Source organism: Camellia sinensis, chromosome 10 (assembly GCF_055761805.1).
Source record: "Camellia sinensis isolate YWXY chromosome 10, ASM5576180v1, whole genome shotgun sequence".
NCBI lineage: Eukaryota > Viridiplantae > Streptophyta > Magnoliopsida > Ericales > Theaceae > Camellia > Camellia sinensis.
In genome coordinates, this window is record NC_138970.1 from 132,651,511 (window position 1) to 132,671,366 (window position 19,856).

Sequence of the window (19,856 nt, forward strand, 5' to 3'; positions counted from 1 at the left end):
TGAAAATCTTTAAAAAAAATTAAGCTAAAAAATAAATTTTATATACATTAATAATTAAATTCATAATTTTTTTTTATTATTATTTTATATATAATTCAGCTGATGGTAGCTTTCTCCCTCCTCCCTCCTCACCCCAAAAAAAACAAAAGGGTAACATGGAAAATCAAAAGAATGAAGAGGGGCAAAGTGGTCCTTAAAAGGGTGGCGTGCTTCAACGGCATAAAAATAAGCCTCGAAAAGGTCTCTGATCCTCCTTTCTGTATACACGCAGAGTCTCCTACTCTCTCTCACACTCTCATGAGGCAGAAGTAGTATACACACAATCTCCTCTCTACGTTCTCTCTCTTCTTCTTCTGCTCCAAATACAGGGACAGGGAGAGAGACAGACACACAAACACACAACTACACCAGCCTAGCTAGCCAGGGAGGGGGAGTGGCAAGATCATCATTCATCACCAGAATACAATAATATACACAGAGAAAGCAATAAATAGAATAGAGAGAGAGAGAGAGATCTTGAGATTTGCACCTCTTAAGAGATCTTTGCGGATCAGGGTGATTTAAAAGCAAAGGCGGCGAGAATTAAAACTGGGTTTTGTTTTTGTGTGTGTGCGTGTGTTTTTTATCCTTGAATTTCTTTGGTAGAGAGGGGTTGGTTGGTGTGTATGTCTGTAAGCATCATCAATGTCATCATGAAGGAAAGGAAAAGCCTTTAAAAGCCTTATTAATATTGGAATTGAATTTGTCTCGAGATTCGCGGCACAGGAGGATGTGGTTGTTTCTTTGTGCTTGTATTGGAGTCAAAAATGAAAAACGTGTTCTGGGTGTAGAGAGAGAAAGAGACTCAGAAAGCTGCGTTTCTTGTCACTGTTGTAAGGAATTAAAATTTTGGAGAGAAGAGAAAGTTGTGGGCAGTATTGTTGGGGTTGGGTTTTGAAGGTGGTTGGTTATGTAGAGTGGTTTTTTGGGTGATTTTTCAGTGGCATTTTTGTGGGTTGTTTGTATTTTGGGAAGAAAATGAAGTTTATGAAGTTGGGATCAAAGCCTGATGCGTTCCATGCTGATGGAAACTCTGTCAGGTAAGTGGGTTTTCCTTCCTTTGTATTTGTTATTTTTCCATACAAACAAACAAACAAACAAATGAAATTTACCATTCTGCTTTGGTTTCTTGATTCTATCAGTGCAGTGGGTTCTCATTATATTGTTCTTGTTCTGTTTAATACAAACAAACAAACAAAATTTGCCTCTGTACTATATATAACTCTGCTTTGCTTGCTTTGCTTGCTTTGATTGTCTCTGTTTTTATGCTCTCTCTCTTGTATTTTTATGTGCAGACACATTTTATATACATATCTTATGTATTGTATGCTCATGTATATTTAGTGTGATGAATTTAAGATTCTTTTGATTCTTGGTCTTAATAAATGTGTTCTCTGTGCGAATTATATACATCAATGTTTTTTTAAACTTATTTTTAATGCATATCATCTCAACCTCCTCCTCCTCCTCCTCCTTCTTCTTCTTGTTGAAGTGCTTAAATGTATAGAAAGATAAATACAGTATATAATTAACCTTGAAGTGCTTAAATGTTGTTAGCTGTGCTTAATTATGTGGGTTTATTTTTTTTTAATGATTATATTATTATCCTCCTCTCATATAGGTAGATATGTCTTTTTCTTGGGTTGTTTGCGTTGGGTTGTAATTTGTACGGGGCACACATGCGGTGGTCCAGGTATTGAACTGTACTGATTTTGATAATTTCGTGGTCCAATTGTAGTAATGTCATATAAGATAAGATGGGCTGGATGGTCAAGGCCTTTAATTATTACAGCATATATAATTCTTCCTGCAATAGATAAACATTCATTCTACCACCTACCATTGTCCTCTGCTATGGCCAAGATAGGGCTAGTTGGATCACAATAAGCACAAACATTCATTCTCTTGATATGCCTAACCAGGATCAATGAGACACGAAACACAAACAAGAATAAAATAAGAAATGAAATCAAGTACATGGTTCACCCTAGAATGTTCACAGTCGTGGTTTTGCTATGATCTCAAAAGGGTTACAATTACAGTACGAAGAGATGTGGCACTTAACACTACATTTATCAGTATTTGTTAAGATCCACACTACCCCAACATCTCTCAAGTGGTCCCATCTGTTTTGTATCATCGCCTCTTACATATGTTTAGCTGCATATTTGAGTACCAAGCAGAAGCATAATTAGATTGGTGGTTAGTTTGTGTATTGAGAAGAGAATAGTTGTCATTGTAGGTTACCCTGTTTTGGTAGGTTCATTGGTGTGGTTTTGAAGGTGCATTTGTGTTATTTTGAATGGCTTTGCAATGATAGAGAGCTCAAATAGATCATAGATGAAGTAGGCCAGAAGAAGATACTATGAAATTTAGATCGTTTCAAGTCCAAAAAGGATGTGGCTTTTTGACCTTCCTTTAGGTGGTTGCTTGCTAGCATTGCTAAAGGGTATGCTACTCATCCAGCCCTGTTTGGCAGAATTTAAAGTTAAAACATTCTAGATCTAGCATTAAAAAAAAGAGAAAAAAGAGCTTTTTGAGGTTATTTGCAGATTTTTGAGTTGGAAATGTAAATAAGTTGAAAACCTAAAAAGTTTTATCAAACATCAAATAATGCCAAAGTACAGCGCTTAAAAAGCGAACACTTTCAAAACTAAGCTAAAAAAGCTGCCAATAAGTTCTACTAAACGGGCCATTTTGCGTCATCTAGCAATTTACTTTTGCATTAATTTTGGCTTATGTCTTTTAACTTGCACCATTAATGGATTTCAACCACATTTTGCCTTTTGTGGGGGAATGAGAACTGTATCAAAACTTGGCCATTCAAAATTAAACCTTGACCAAGCTTTTAGCTAACTTGAAAGTCTCACTTTCTGTGCAACTAAAAATTATTGTGCTAAATGCTGTTCCACATATAGAGTTGAGCATGTTTATTTGTCAGCGAGTGGCGTTGATAAGCACCTTGTAGATTTAATCCAACTTGTGATTTTTGAATGTGTATATTGATGACTTCCCATGTTTCTAAGCAAATGCTCTTTTTGTGTCAATGCATGGTGACTCAATTCAATCCACTTGATATTTTGTTCATTTGCTGACAGTTTTAGATAAAATGCCAATGCAATCACTAGTTCTTTGGGCTAGGGAGCTTAGCTACCAAAATTTTGTGCTATAGTAATTTAATGTCATAAAATTTTGTTCTCAGTTGCATTGCTTTGGTACAGAATCCTCATGATATCTGTATGGCTAATGCGCTTTTTTTTTTTAAAACAAAGAAAGTTGCTAGATGACAAATGGTGACCAGATTGTGCTGTGTAACTATGTTCAATAAATCTTTTTAAATTTGGTCTCATTAATTTCACTCAATCTTTACCCTTCATTGACAATATAATCTATAGAGGCCGTGTGAGGCTACTTTAGGATGGTGGTTTGAGGCCATATATGTTGGCCCTAAAAGTGCTGACTTTGGTGATTGATGGTCTACATGTTTATTTGTGCCATGTATCACATGCAAGTTTTCTAATTGTTGCAAAAACATTTTTTTGTCCCAATATGAGGCAGAATTCACCCCACTTACCACTATGAACTTGTGCCTCATATCAATGTCAAATTGGATATATCATGCATGTGGCTTTGGATTTATCATACAACAAATCAAACAGTTTGCAAAAGGTAAATATTTTGGATGCAAGAGGCTTTGATGTTGGCATTCATGTTTTTAAAATAGCATCTTTTCTTTTAACACCACATTTTGAAGACTGAATAAATATTTAAGGGACAATTAAAAAAACCCCAGGATTTTAGCCTTGTAACAAAATAAATTCTGAGTTTTCAATTTTGTCAATTTAAGCCTTAATCTTTTGGTTTGTTATCAATTTAAATCATTCGCCTATTTTCGTTAAGTAAAACCGACAAAAAGAGTATTTTAGTTATTAAACTCAATGTAAGTATACATAAAATGTATAAAATACACTTTTCATTGAGTTTGATGATTAAAATATTCATTTTTTCATCAATTATACTTAATGAAAATATGGTTTAGATTGGAAACAAATCAAAAGTTTAGGGTTTAAATTGACAAAATTAACAACTCAAAAGTTTATTTTGTTACAAGGCTCAAAGTCTGGGTTTTTTTTTTTTTTTTTGTAATTGTCCCAATATTTAATCGACTTGTTTCCTGTAATGTATTGTGGACTTAGTTTCCGTGTGGTGTTTTGTCTAGATATATCTGAAGATCACACTGCATCCTGGGACACTGGAAGCCAATCTTCTTGTTTAATTGTCCAATTATTCCTCTGTGTTTTTTGCATGTGTATGACATTGTCTTGCAAAATACTACATCCATTATTCTTTCTCAAAGCTTTTGTGAAAGAAAAATTTATTACATTTTCATGTCTTTATTTATCAAATGTGGCTGTTGGCTACATTTTCAAAAACATTTATGTAGCACTGTATTAAATACCAATTGATAGACTCATTTGACTGGTAGCTTAACAACTTAAGCTTCTAGATGAGTTGGTGGTTAACAATTTAACATGTGCTTCACAAAGCTTGATGGTTGGCACAACTTAGGTGCTCCATTATTCTCAAATTTTTTTTTTTTTATTTTTATTTTTTTTTGCAATCAAATTCAATCTATTATTTTCTGGGTTTAGTTTAGTTTTACTTGAGTCTGACCCCTTTCTGAGAGAGATGTATGTTTGGACGACTAAGTTCAGTCACAAAATTAACTTGCCAAACTTTCATGTCTCTTCACTGGATGCATAGTTAACTTTTGTTTTAGTTCTTTGTATATGGAACAATTTTAGTGTCTTAATGAGCTGCAGCAGAATGACCACGTCATCTTTAATTATATACATTTTCTTCCCAATGTGTGATATACTAATAATTATATACATTTTCTTCCCAATGTGATATACTAATACATATTACACAATACAGTATAGCTGTGTATATGTCTTCTATTTTTTATTTTTTATTTTTTACATTTGTTATAGTAAGCACAAGTTAAATTTTCAGCGATCCCCATTAGTCTTAGCTTTAGAATAATTTATGTATTCATGCAGGTATGTGTCATCTGAACTGGCAACAGATGTTATCATAAATGTTGGTGAAGTGAAGTTTTACCTTCACAAGGTATGTCATTGTTTCAAATTTTATTTATTTTTTCGGTGGTGAATTAAGCTTTATGATCTCTGTTTTTTGTTTGTATGTTATGCTATATTCAATTATGAAATTATCCAAACTCATGGAAAAAATTTCACAGTGAGTAGATCTCCATTTTCTTCAGAGACTGTGTGGAACTGTGGATTTTTGTCATTTTAGATCCACAACTTGGCTTTTAAATTTAGAAATGTTTGGATGCAATTTAAAAAATTTGACGAGCCAGTAAACATATTGAAGATCAGAGTACTTTGTGTGACTGAATGAGGTAATCGGGCTGTTCAAGCTTCAAGTACATGGGTTTGGTTGGATATTGTTTGTGCTTGGCTCAAATCTCAGTCCAAGCTAAAGTCAGTTCGAGCTCGATTTGAAAAACTTTGGTTAAGATGTGGCTCATTCAGTTGTTTGAGTCCTTGCTTGAATCCAAAGAGAATGGGTACTTTGAAATGTACAATTAGATCTTCAGAAAACACTATGATGACATATGTAATTATTATACAGTTAGTGTTCAAATTGATGTTATGCTTTGCTCCCAAAAAATAAAAAATAAATAAATAAAAGAAAGAAACCATGAAAGAATAATGTACAGAATTTAATTTGGATTATATTCTTGTGAAAAATTGCATAGCATCTAGTTTCATGGTCAGGCAATGAAATTGATCTATCATTGTTGGGGCCAAATCTGTCACTGAAATGGAGTTTTGTCTGTGAGAGCACTGTCTTAAGTATGCTGCTTGTATTTCGAACCCCGGAAACAACCATGAGATGTGTTTTCCCACTTATTGAGAATGATTAATCACGTGGATCATATTTTGCCCATGTTTGTTTGTTTGTTTGTTTTTTTTCTGCTACTCCCTTGCAAATGCAGTAATCCTTCTCCTTGTTATTGATATTAGCTTTCACAAATTTTCTAGGATTATGAATGCATGCTGCTATTTTTATTTTTTTAAAATTTTTTTACCATATTCAATGAAATATACCAGTGAAAGTACACCTAGTAAATTGTTGGTAATGAGATTATGGGGTTAGAAAGAAACAAATTTCTACATAATTGTAAAGCTCGACCAACTGGTTATTTTATTGTTGGTTATTTTATTGTTGGTTGTTCTAGTTTGGTTGATAGAATGATGATAGAATGATGTTCTAATCTTATGCTTGCAGTTCCCTCTCTTATCAAAGAGCAATTGCTTACAAAAGCTTGTACTGAAAGCCAACGAGGAAAATTCTGATGAAATTCATTTGGCTGACTTTCCTGGTGGTCCAAAAGCCTTTGAAATTTGTGCAAAATTCTGTTACGGAATGACTGTCACTCTCAATGCATACAACGTTGTGGCTGCCCGTTGTGCAGCGGAGTACCTTGAGATGACTGAGGTTGTTGACCGAGGAAACCTGGTTTTCAAAATCGAAGTTTTTCTCAATTCTAGTCTTTTCCGTAGCTGGAAAGATTCCATCATTGTTCTGCAAACTACTGAATCTTTTCTTCCATGGTCTGAAGATCTGAAGGTAGTTGGTAGGTGTATAGATTCCATTGCATCTAAAACTTCTGTAGACCCATCAAATATCAACTGGTCTTATACTTATAACCGGAAGTTATTGGTGCTTGATAGAATAGTTGAGAATGGGATGAAATTCCAAGAAAAAGTTGAATCTGTTCCAAAGGATTGGTGGGTTGAAGATATATGTGAATTGGATATTGACCTCTATAAGCGCGTTATGGTTGCTGTGAGGTCAAAGGGAAGAATGGATGGGAATGTGATTGGGGAGGCACTAAAGACTTACGTAATAAGATGGTTGCCAGATTCTGTCGATGCTTTGGCTTCTGAAGCTCATAGTAGGAGGAACAAATCTTTGGTTGAAATGATAATTTGTTTATTGCCTTCTGACACTGGCGTGTGTTGTTCTTGTAGTTTCTTGCTCAAATTATTGAAATTTTCCGTTCTGGTTGGAGTAGATGATACGCCGAGGGAAGATTTGATAACGAAGATCAGTCTGAAGTTGGATGGGGCTTGTGTTAATGATCTATTGATCCCCGCGAGGTCTCCCCAAACTACAAAATACGATGTTGAACTTGTTCTGTCTCTTGTAAATCGATTTATGATACATGGGAAACGTTGCTGGGATTTGGATATTGCTGAGAAGAATGAGAAAATCACTGGTGATTTTGTTTTAGGGCATGGGTCCTTGTTGAATGTTGGTAAACTGATTGACGGGTATCTTGCAGAAATTGCTCGTGATCCAAATCTTACTCTGTCCAGTTTCATTTTATTGTCACAGTCAATTCCTGAATTAGCCAGACCAATTCATGATGGATTATACTGGGCTATAGACATCTATCTCAAGGTAGGTGTGCTTTTTAATTGGTACTTTTTATATTTTAAGGCGCTTTATGTCTGATTTGATTCCAATATTGTTCATAATGCATACTATATATTTGATATAAAGCATGCATACTTTTTATTTAGACCCAAGCAAGTTTATTTTTTTTAGAAGGTTCTTGCTACTAATATGCGCTATCCATGTGGTAACTTAAGTGGTGGAACTTAAGTTCTGTTCACAAGAAGAGGAACTAGAACTTTTATTAAGTAAAACAACCTTTGTTTGAGTTCATCTACATGTGTAATCCGTTGAAAAGTTGATGTAAAATAGATGCACAAGTCTGATCGCTTTGACTATGACTCAATCATGCAGTCACTGATCAGTTATTATTATTATATGTTCATCAGGAACACCCGAACTTGACAAAAGCGGAAAGGAAGAAGATTTGTGGGCTGATGGATGTGAAGAAATTAACGATGGACGTATCGATGCATGCAGCACAGAATGAGTTCCTCCCACTCCGAGTTGTGGTACAAGTTCTATTCTTCGAGCAAGTTAGAGCAGCAGCTTCAGCAGTTCAAGCTCCTCGGGAGAATTCACATTCGGTGACTAAAACTGAAGAAGAATGGGAGAAGATGGTTCCGGAAGAAGGCAATTCGGATTCCCTTGGGAAGCAGATGAGTCAAATGAAGATAACAGATGGCGGGGCCCCCAAAAATGGGAAGTTGATTAAGAAGGGTAGCAAAAGCCGAGGAAGTGGTGTGAAGTTGCTCCCGTCTAGGTCAAGGAGAATCTTCGATAAGTTATGGGTAGTCGGCAAAGGGCATGGGCACGGGGAGAATAGGAGCTCTGAGACATCGGGTAGTTCTCAAAGCCTGACTACAATGATTCAGGGAGAGACGACCAAGTCCTCTGGTTCATCGTCAAGGTGCAGGAGGCATTCGATCTCATAGATTGGTATTTTCGAGTCCATTTAAACTGCCCAAATAGATTTTTACTGCTGAAAGTATTAAAAAAGTTGCTAGGGATTTTACTGTAGTTGGAGGGTTCTGTTGCAACAGAGTCGTAGTTAGTTTCCTGGGTGGCTTTTGTTTTTCTTGTATCTGTTGCTGTCAATTGTACCATTATCTCAATCCATATATAATATATATATATATATATAAATTTCTTCTAGTTTTTCAGTTATGTATAGTAAACATTTTTTCTCTTTCGATTAGAATGATCGGATATCAGTAATCACATTCTTTCGGATATCAGTAATCACATTCTTGGAAGGCATGCCATTGTGGGATCAGATTCTGATGCATTCAAGTCTAAATAAAACAAATTGGTTCTGATTCTGATTCTTTTAACACCGTTGCATGTACCACGACACATTGAAAATTAAAATCAATATGCGACATGCATCTGTGAATGGAAAGCAAAAATATATAAGATGTAACCAGCTCTAGCTCTATGCACAAATAACAACAGACAATGCCACCTTTTAAGAAAGCATACCTTTTATTAATCAAAATATTGCAAGATTTATTATGGGTTTACATTGCGAGAAAGACTGCTAGAAGAAGCTTAATTAATTGTAAGCACAGAAATGCTCATAAGGTTTCGATCAATCAAGACGGCAGAGAAGGTACTCAACTTCAACAAGCTTGGTGAGGGGCATCACCCATTTGTCATAGAGGCAGGAAACAACTGATGGATCAACCTTACATTTTCCCTTCTTGTCATCATCATTGAGGCTCACTTCTTGCCCAAATATCATGGCTTTCTTTGCGACCCTCCTCTTTACCATTTCTTCAACACTCACAAACGTCAATAGTTTCATTAGAGTATCTTTATCCTGCAAGAAGCAACAAAAACTAATGAAAGACCTTACAAATATGTTATTCACTACCAAGAAAGAAGGAAGATCTACTTGTTTTGAGAAAATTTTGATAAAGGTGGAAGCTTCACATGGTTTTAGAGTTATTTGAATCATAAACTGCAAATTAGTAAGAAGATGGGTGCATTATTGATTGAGTAAAACACACCGACCTACCCTGATGAAGAAAATACAAGCCCCACAGTTTTGACATAATTACACCAACCTCTATTTTAATAAGGCTAAAGAGACCAGAAATAATGCCGATGGTGTGAAGACTAAGATAAACAATAAAAATTATACATTTTAATATAAAAGAGATGCCAACATTATTTTATCTCTATGATTCACAAATTATTGATGAGAATGGAAGTAAACCTGAAGCCCAACGTAATTATGCCAAAATTATGGGGTTGCTTGTATTTTCTCCAAACCTCAAGAGAGTTAAAGTGTATTTTACCCTTGTTGATTTCATAAAAGCCATTATCTTATTATCATCCAGGTAGAAAGCAATTAGAATATCTTTTATTAGAATTATTCTTTCAAATATGTCAATAAAGTCAAGGAAAAAACATGAGTTGGAATATTCTTTCCATTGCTTATAAGGTTTGCCTGAGAAGGACAGCAAGGCTTATTGCCATATTTATCTTCAATTGAAATTTAGAAGGGGGGAAAAAACACCAAATAATAGTCAATTTTATTTCCTACCATTATCAAATGGGTTCAATTGTGTATGTGTCATGTTATAGACACAGTATAATCTTTGGGTGTATTACAAATGCTGCACAATAATCTTGGCTTACGTTGAGCTTTTCAGTTCTTCAGTTCACATATTACAATTTACATCATTTTCTCTTGTTGAAAGAGTGGTTCCCTATTTCAATAAAACTGACTGACTACAACATCTAACTTTCAGATAAACGTAGCAGTCTTCTTCCTTACCACCGTGGGTGAAATGTGACTGGAGAAGCTACTAAACTATAAGAGATTAGCTTATACTTATTTTACTTTTTTCTATTTTTCTATAATGAGATAACCTACTGCAAATTAATTAGTCATAAGCATACTATAAGAGATTAGCGTATATTTGTTTTTGTTTTCCTGTCTTTGTAGTGATCTTTTAATGGGATAACTACTTCAAATTAAATACTAGCAATACCTGAGCACGAATTGCCTGTCCATAATCTTCTGGGGCATCAATGAATTTAACCTCAGCTACAAATTTTCCGTAATGAATTCTTCTAGAAAGGGCCTACAAGAAACCATTTAATTTTCGTAGTCAGAATCATACCATTTGTGCCACTGACCTAGCACCCCATAATCTTTATAAGATTGCCATCTGATTTATGACATATAACAAACATGCAAAGAACCTTTATTTTTCTTTCCACTAAGGGCCTGCTTGGTGCAGCTTCTTGGAAGCTAAAAGATGATAATTACAAAAAGAAGCTAAAAACACCACTCACCAAGCTTCCAGATAATCATCTTTTTAAAGTTTAAATTGTTTATGCTTCATAAGTTGTAACCACAAGCTATACCAAACAGTCTAGCAGGCTCCCAAATTAAATAAAAAGACTATAAGCAACTCATATAAGCTGCACAGCCCCTAAGAGGGTAACTAGCCTAAAAAGCCAAGATTGTGCTCGTCACTATGCTGTAGAAGTGAAATATCCGAAAAGTAAAAGGATATGAGCGGTTTACAAACTAATTTCACATAAGAGGACACATTAGAGTTTACAAGTAATTTTACCTGCAAACACTGGAGATCACAAGCTGCAGTTGGTACATAGTTTCCATCATCGCCCTTGGGAACAAACAACGGAAGCAGTTGTTTGAAGTATATATCCCATATGGTCTTATTTATGTTAATGGAAGCCCCTGAAGGATGCAAAATCTATAACCAGAATCAGTAGCGAAAGAAAATGGGTTTTGTTTATGAAATTGTAAATATATGGAAAAGGGATGGATAGATTTGGGTAAATGCTTACTTGTGGATAATTGTGAGGCGGCACCACCAAAGGCGGTAAACTGTCCGGGAAAAAAGGATTTTCTTCTGGGCTTTCATATCTACCAAACTGTAACATACCAAGTTATGTTTTCTATAGAATTCAAAAGTTCGGGAGAATATATTTTTGTAGTTTGCACTGAACCTCATAATTCACAGCACCCAATTGGAGTTTATGCTTGCATCCTCAAAATTTAGTACAAAAGAATCCTCTTTTAAATTGTTCACAATATATTGGAGTCCATAATTATATATGAATAGAATAGAAATGTTCATGCTTATATTTTAGCACTTCACTACTATTAGTTGCCAAGATTTTAATTATGGTGAGTTTGGGGCCTGAACTCTTCTAAATTTCTGAAGTATCATGTCACAATTTTGGCACTTGGATTAGAATAGAGGATATGTTTGACATGTCTAGTTGAACATACAACCAACACATGTTCAAGTAGTAGAGTTTATTATGAAATTATGAATAATACTCTCATTTTATGCATAAAAGCTATATGTTAGTTTGTATGACATTGTTTTACTCCAAATAAATGAGAGTGCTAACGACAGGTGTCCCATGAAAATTAGATGAATCTGACATTTAGACAAACAGCTACACCCAACACCCGTAACACATACCTACACGCACAACACACGTAGTTGAGTCCACATATCATAATTACATTTTAAAAATTCACTATTCAACCAAATTATGTGAAAATCCACCGCTGATGACCTAGTGTCCCTACATGTCACAATTCCAGTTACTTCACCACCTAACCTTCCAACTGAATTAAAATAATGTGTACTAATTGTTGGGCAAAAAGGAAAGTTCTACCAGAACTTGAAATAAAACATAATTACACCACACATAAAATTCAATAAAGATGGTATGCTGACCTCAAGGGTTTATGTATAGCCAATGAGCATGCACCACACAATAGTGAGCCGCTACGATTTGTTTCAAAATAATAAAAACAAATTAAAAAGGAACTTGTGATTTGACTGCTACAATGATAAGTATTTAGGAAGCAATTTGGAGGAGCATTTCTTTTCTTTTCTTATCTTTTCATTTGTTTTTATTAGGAATTATAGAATCAAAAGATTCTTTCGAATGTTTTTTATTGCTATTTCTTTAAACAAGAGTTGACCAATTGATTATGTATAAAGTGATGTGGTGTGTGCTGAATGGCATGTGCAGTGCAGATAAACTGTACATAATTCACCCCAAATCATATTGCAACCAATTACATGGCAAAGAGCTTTGTCATTGTATATCAACTTTTATTTATAAAAATAAAAATAAAAGAACACAGGAAAACCTTTTGCTCTAGAGAGCAATTTCTTTTCTTCTTTTTTTTTGTGGGGGGGGGGGGGGGGGGGGGGGGGGGAACAAGTTTGAAATAGTTGTATATTCTTAATAAAGTGCGTACCATAAAGAATGTGTAACCCTTTAAGTAATAAAAAATAGAAGTATGTTGTCAAGGTTGTTTGACGTTGAAGGTTTCTTCACTAATAAGAGAAATAATTGGGCTTTACAATAAGAGGAGTATTTCTTTCGTTCTTCTAAAAGTTAAAAATATGCAATGTACTCGTGCATATTTAATGTAAACATCAAGAACATGCAAAATACCCACTGTCAAAATAACCCCACAAATTTTTGTTCAATTATAGTAATAAGTATTTTCATGTTTCCAAATTAATTTCAAGTTCATAGCTAACTTCACTCAATGGCATTCGATAAAATTGAAATTACAAAGAAGTTCACTCCTTGATAAATTTTCACAGTGAGACTGCAGCCATGTCCGATACCATTTTTTTCCCATCATTGGGTGAGCCTAACAAATTAGAGAAACTAGCTTCAAACTCACTGTGTGCAATCTTGCCCATGTTCATTCTAAACCAAATAGCTACAGCTTATGCCCACCCCAAAAAAAGAGTAGTTCCAACTATAGTAATAAGTATTTTCATGTTTCCAAATTAATTTCAAGTTCATAGCTAACTTCACTCAATGGCATTCGATAAAATTGAAATTACAAAGAAGTTCACTCCTTGATAAATTTTCACAGTGAGACTGCAGCCATGTCCGATACCATTTTTTTCCCATCATTGGGAGAGCCTAACAAATTAGAGACACTAGCTTCAAACTCACTGTGTGCAATCTTGCCCATGTTCATTCTAAACCAAATAGCTACAGCTTATCCCCACCCCAAAAAAAGAGTAGTTCCAACTAATCCAATAAAATTTCATTTAATAATGCAATAAATAATAAATAGTTTTTCTATTTTATTTTATAGTACTACGCTCTAAGCACAAAACTTCACATGCTATGCTTTGCAGCTATAGTGAGATATGTCTTGTATCTTGATAATTTCTCTTTCTCTTGGTCAAGGTAATGATGCTATACTGAGATGATACCTAATCATTTAGACAAAGATATATACGATACCAAAAAAAAAAGATAGAGAGAAGCCACAACTACCACCAACCAGATATTGAAAATGACTCAACAACTAATATTAAAAAAATCCATAACTACCACCAATGAAATGTTGAAAATGACTTAGCAAAAAAGTGAAGAGTTAGGAGTACTAGATGAAAATTGTCAACATATTCCATTTTCTTAACAAGAAAGATGCGATAAATGTGGCTCTAAGCTCTTTTAGGTCATTTTTTAGTTGGTTTCATATGTATAGACATTTATATTTATCTTATATACAATTTACCGAAATATATATATACATATATATATATATTGATCTTATATATAAGACCAATATAGCTGAAAATTACAACAAACCCCCAGAGTATGACAACAAAAGAGATGAAATTAGTTTTTAACCCTTAAATTTCTATATAGAAATTAATAGTCAAATCTAACTTTAATGTTAAATGAAAAAAGTACCTTTCTTCATAACTAATGAATTTACCATTTTTTGGGGGGGGATAAATCTCTACACCTTTATTGAAGCCTTCACCGACGATCACCATACCTTTCACTCATCCCTGTCACTAGCACCAACTTGACACCCCATTGTCACCTCCCACTCTAGAGCCCATCTTTGGTAAATTCCCAATCGTTATGTTGGATAACAATGGTAGTGTTGGCGGTGTCGGTGTTGGACAACAATGGTGGATGATTGGGTGTCTTTCTCTGCTTCTTTACTATTGAGAAGCTTTTGATCAAATCAAATTGAGAAATTGAAGCTCTAATTTATTAAAAATTTCTTTGATTTGGTGGAGGTGATAGGTTCAGGTGGTGTAGTGGACGTGGAGATTTTGGTGGATTGAGATAGGTGGACTGTTCATGTGGTAACGGTGGTGGTGGAGCTTCTCTCTCTTTTTGGGTAAAGCCTGAAGCTGATAATGTGAGGAGGCACCTCAACCTATGAAGCATGGGTACTTCAAAAAACATGTCATACCCTTACTGGGTACTTACCGGCGTATGATATTTCGTATGGTATTTCTACATACGTACTGGGTACACGTAACACATACCTAAATTTTTTCTTCTTAATTTTTGGCATACCTATTGAAACAATATTTTCTTCTACGACAGAGATAAAATTCCTTTCACTAGACTTCTTTTTTATTTTTTAATTTATACTTAGCATGATTTTAAAATTAAGTTATGGTTTGGAAGTTGTTAATATATTGACATTTAATTTTGATTTATATCTTTACTTTTGGCATTAAATATTAATTGTAGGTTGGATTTTAACAAATTAAACCATTTAATCAATTTTTGCATTACTCTATATTAAAAATAAATATTTTTTTTTACAAATGTACCAAGCCCAAGCCGTACTCGTACTCGTACTCTACTTTTTTTGGATTTTACCGTATTATATCAGTACTAGTAATCATACTTGTACCCGTGTTTCATAGACCTCAACCTTCACAATCACCATCGTTATGCCGATAGAGAATGGAGTAGAGGTGCCATGGTGGCGATTGGGATGGGTTGGTTTGACTATGTAGAAAGGGAGTAGGAATCAAAGAGGAACTGTGAAATGCATATGAAATGTCATTTATGGGCATTTTAGTCAAAGACAATGTTGTTATATATATACATACTACTTTGTATATTCAATTTTGGTCAATTAAGGGTAATATTCAATGCATTTTTTGTTGACCTCATGGTTAGCCCAAAAAAAGACTAACGCTTTCTTAATGGCATGGATGTAAAGGTAATGCAATTGTAAACATTAACAGAGCATGGTGCAATATTTCCATTTTAAGGGGAGATTGTAACTGTCAGAAACCTCAAGTCAATGTAATTTACCCTAATTTAAATTTTTTTAAAAGTGTAAGTCAGCTTAATTGGAATTGTTTTTTAGCAATTTTTTTGGTTTTTTAGTTCTTTTAATAGTTGACTCTTTCCTCTCTTGGAAAAGTTTATGATAAAAATGAAAAGCCACTCACTAAATTTAGAGCAAGAATCAACAATGTATTGTATTTTCAAGGCTATGTATGTTGATTTATCTTGTGGAACTAATCTACCCTCAAGAGGAAGACATGAGTGGTGCTATATCTTAGTTTATTTTTTGTAAAAAAATTTTAGGAATTCAAACTCATGATACGTTCCTTGACTATGAAATGTTTTCATTCAAGGATATCATAAGTTTGTTACGCTCAATGCATAAAGATGCCATCTATGGTTTTGGTCTCAGATACTATTAGGGGATGTAAAATGTACTAATAGTTTTGTTGTGAAGAACTCTTACCATGTATGGTGGTTTTGACGTAGCCGGAGATGGATATTATCATCATATTGGAAACGAAAATGCATATGTATTAGTTTGATTCCAATACGAATTAAGTTTCTTTAAGCTTTTTGTTTAGCTATGATAAGCAAAATGGAGATATCCATGTTTGTTTTCAAACAATTTTGATATATCACTATTCATTAAGGTTTGACTCAACCTTCTTCCCTATATGTAGGTAATGATGGTGAGGTTCGATAGCCAAGGATTTCAAGCTATGCACATATGCATATGTGGTGACCTATATGCCTAATTGTTGGTAGAAAGACTTGGTTTGAAACGAACAGCTTGTTCTCTTTCATATAAATTTTTGTACTCCTTCGATAACTAAAGCCTGGGATGGTTGTAAACTTGTAATTTACTTAAACACTTACTCTGAATGGATGCTTGTGGGATAATCAGGTTAAGGAGAATTAAATGTTCCCAGTACCTAATCAAAGTAAACTACAACAGTACTACCAATTGATTTTAGCTAGGACTTGGTAGTCTACGATTACTGGCCAGTCACTACTCTATGTTTTGTGGTGGAATAAGGTCGTGACAAGAATTGTCGCGCCATAATGAATCCAAAGGGAGTCAATGGGCAGCAAAAACGGCGCAACTGTACTCGTTTAAAGCTAGTAATTACACTATACTAAGAGTTTCACCTGCTGACTTGAGCATCAAGGACTCGCATGTTTATGGTTGAAGGTCATTGGAAAAGTTCACCAGTGTTGACCTCAACTGTACTCATTTGCTCATTCCAGTAGGGTTGAATCTTTTTTTCCATACAATTTTGAAGTATAAATTTAAGAATTTTTATAACCAAAGTCAATAAATTAAAACAAAAAAAAAAAAAAAACAGAAGGGTCTGGCCTGGCCCAATCTACAGTCTCCTTCAAATAAAATATAAATTTTATAACCTGGCAACAAACACAATAAAAATGAAAAGGACAAAACTAAACTCATTTATTTGTATGGGAAAACACAAAACATAAAAGGGCTAGTAAATTGCAGGAATAAGACATTGGGTTGCGCCCAATGGGGAGCTGCGAACTCTTAAATTGTAATCTACCTTAAAAAAAAATAAAAAATGCAAGAATAATTCAAATAAAAATAAAAGAAAAGAAAAAAGAACAGACCTTGGCTTGAAGAGCTTCAGAGTCCTTAACAATGGACTCGACCATAGAAGGCGAAACAAGAGAATCATGATCGTACAGAGGAGAATTGAAAGGGTATTTAGCCCTCTCTATCAGGGAAAAAATGATGGTGTCTTCTTGGCGTATCAGACTCTGTCTCACAGATTCAAGCGTCAAACCATTATTATCTGAATCACTAGTATTAGCTACCTTCTCCATTGAAATTAAATTAAATTATATATATATATATAGAGAGAGAGAGAGAGAGAGAGAGAGAGAGAGAGAGAGAGAATGAAGGAAGGAAGAGATGAAGAAGAAGAAGAAGATGATGATGGAATCAAGAGAATGAAGGAAGGAAGAGATGATGATGAAGAAGTAGATGGAATGAATTTATTTGGGGAAATTGGGTGGGTGGGTTCAATTGTCCTTGCAAAACACTTGAATGTGAAGGAAAGAAACAGAAGGAGCCAAACAAATCGCAGAAAAGTGGGAAATGGGAAATCAAAAATGCTTTACACCACTAACTAACTAGTGGTGTGGTGGGTCACCCACGGCCACATTGTGTTTTGTGGTGGGTCACCCACGGCCGCGTTGTGTTTTGGGGGAATGATAGAGAGCTCTAAATATAGAGTTCTGTTCTAATTTGAGCTTTAATGATATGTCAAAGTGAAAAAATAAATAAATAAATAAATAAATATCACATGAGGGTAGGACTCACCTTTCTATTAGAGCTTTTATATTAAAGCTCTAAAGCATTTTTATTGTATTTTGTGTGTTGTGTTTTTTCTTTCTTTTTTTAATTATCATCTCAATAATAGTGATATTAGTGATGATAAATTAATGATCTACAGCATTGTTCAATGAGAAATTTGGGCGCCTCCTCCTGCCGTGTACGGTTTGCTTTTCCCGCCGTAACGCTCACGCACAACGCGGTCCCCACACACTATCCTTTCACATGCCTGGGTAGGTATCATTTCAGAAGGAGCCAAGATCTCTCTCCCTCCTTAAACTCCTTATTTGCTAAGTTATTGGTTTTATTTTTTAGGGAATGGTTCCTGTCTAGTCATTAATTGAATTGGATCATACTGTTGAATTTATAGAGATTCATCATGGCTTTTATTTTGATAATTTGAACTGTTTAAAATGTGTAGAACTCGTCGAGTACTATATGTCTGTAAAAAATTACGTTAATCAGATATCGATAGCTATGTAATCAAAACAGATTTTTGTCAACCGTTAATTTATTCACCGTCTAATTTTTTATAAAAAACTGATTTGATCACATAACTATCGATATTCAATTAACGTGATTTTTTACAAACATATAGTACTCGACGAGTTCTACACATTGAACGGTTCGGATTATCAAAACGGGACCCGTGATAAGCCCCCACGGGCCCAACAGTACGGTCCAGTCCGATTAAGGACTGGACAGAAGCCATGTCCTATTTTTTAATCTAATTTTAATGATTCGAAATATTCATATTTTAAGATTTGTTAAATATATTATAATTGTAAAAAATTAAATTAATTGGATATCAGATAATATGTGTTTAGAAAATTATTTATTAAATTTTTTAACAAATAGTTTATAGTTCGATGATGCGAATAAGTAATTTTTGTTATCCGATTAACTTGATTTTTTACAAGTATGATATACTCAACAAATCTTAAAATGTGAACGGTTTGGATCATCGAATTTGGATCAAAAAATAAGCCCAATAACTTAACAAGTAGGAAGTTAAAGAGAGAAATGAAGAAGATGATCTTGATTTTGATTCGGATGTACTAAAATTATACATTTTTTATTTTTTTAAATCAGACTATCTCTTTTTATATATATATATATATTATAAAAACTTAAAAAATATATTTATTTAAATTATTCTAAACAATCTCGAAGTATATTGGGATCAACTCTTTTCCATATCTCTATGGGTTCAGTTGGGAAAAACTATTTTAGTTGAATTGTTTGACTTTTTTACTAATTTAATTAGGTAGTTTCGTTTAATAAGAATTTTTAATTTTTTATATTTTTGTAAAAAAATAATTATGATTTAGATGTAATATTTTAAAGTGTTTAAAGAAGAGCTTTTTTTGACTTTTTTCTTTTTACTTATTTTCGTCTTTAGTGATTATTTTTATAAAAAAATTTCAAAAGGTTTTAAATTTTTAGATTTAGTTCAACAAAACAAATCGAAAAATTATAATTTGTTTTAAAAATATCCAGAAAAGACAAAAATAAGTCAAAATAAGAAATTTTTTAAGCTTATTTTCGTCTTTAGTATATTTTTCAAAAAAAAATATACTTTTTAGATTCATTTCAACAAGATAGATCAAAAAAAAAAAAATTTTTGATTTTATTGCCAAAACGAACATTTATCTTATTAACTTATTTAGTTATTTATTTATTTATTAATGCTTTTTCAGTCCCAACTCAAAGGCAACTCACCTGCCAAACGGCAGCCATCTCCCCATACTGTTCAAGATTTTATTTTGTTGATCTCATTTTTGAACAATTTATCTTGCATAAAAAATTAATTTAATTAGATATGGATAATTATATTAGACATGAATAGGCCCATAAGGCTTACAGCTCA

General features: G+C 33.8%; 2 protein-coding genes across 3 annotated transcripts; one reads left to right on the forward strand and one right to left on the reverse strand.

The window, feature by feature from the left end:
- The first annotated feature begins 227 nt into the window (after positions 1 to 227).
- LOC114258406 (phototropic-responsive NPH3 family protein NPY1) lies at positions 228 to 8,688 on the forward strand. 2 transcript variants are annotated; one of them, XM_028198365.2, is made up of 5 exons: positions 916 to 1,079; positions 1,661 to 1,732; positions 5,103 to 5,172; positions 6,361 to 7,539; positions 7,923 to 8,688. In XM_028198365.2, exons 2-5 carry the CDS (start codon positions 1,719 to 1,721, stop codon positions 8,466 to 8,468), a joined length of 1,809 nt encoding a protein of 602 aa, XP_028054166.2. In that variant the 5' UTR covers positions 916 to 1,079; positions 1,661 to 1,718; the 3' UTR covers positions 8,469 to 8,688. The 2 variants fall into 2 exon arrangements, with proteins under 2 accessions (XP_028054165.2, XP_028054166.2); XM_028198364.2 differs by lacking the exon at positions 1,661 to 1,732 and having other exon boundaries at positions 228 to 1,079.
- Positions 8,689 to 8,999: 311 nt separating this feature from the next.
- CM2 (chorismate mutase 2) lies at positions 9,000 to 17,797 on the reverse strand. The gene is made up of 5 exons (XM_028198366.2): positions 17,260 to 17,797; positions 11,365 to 11,451; positions 11,127 to 11,270; positions 10,536 to 10,628; positions 9,000 to 9,355 (listed from the first exon to the last, which is right to left on the reverse strand). Exons 1-5 carry the CDS (start codon positions 17,473 to 17,475, stop codon positions 9,125 to 9,127), a joined length of 771 nt encoding a protein of 256 aa, XP_028054167.2. The 5' UTR covers positions 17,476 to 17,797; the 3' UTR covers positions 9,000 to 9,124.
- Positions 17,798 to 19,856: the final 2,059 nt, after the last annotated feature.

Bases quoted from the DNA above. Each gene is read 5' to 3' on its own strand.
- CM2 (XM_028198366.2), bottom strand. From the start codon at position 17,475: ATGGAGAAGGTAGCTAATACTAGTGATTCAGATAATAATGGTTTGACG. The intron at 11,452-17,259 runs GTCTGTTCTTTT...GGTATGTTACAG, and splicing joins CTGAAGCTCTTCAAGCCAAG to TTTGGTAGATATGAAAGCCC. The intron at 11,271-11,364 runs GTAAGCATTTAC...TTCTGGTTATAG, and splicing joins CGCCTCACAATTATCCACAA to ATTTTGCATCCTTCAGGGGC.
- LOC114258406 (XM_028198364.2), top strand. From the start codon at position 1,018: ATGAAGTTTATGAAGTTGGGATCAAAGCCTGATGCGTTCCATGCTGAT. The intron at 1,080-5,102 runs GTAAGTGGGTTT...GTATTCATGCAG, and splicing joins GCTGATGGAAACTCTGTCAG to GTATGTGTCATCTGAACTGG. The intron at 7,540-7,922 runs GTAGGTGTGCTT...TATGTTCATCAG, and splicing joins CTATAGACATCTATCTCAAG to GAACACCCGAACTTGACAAA.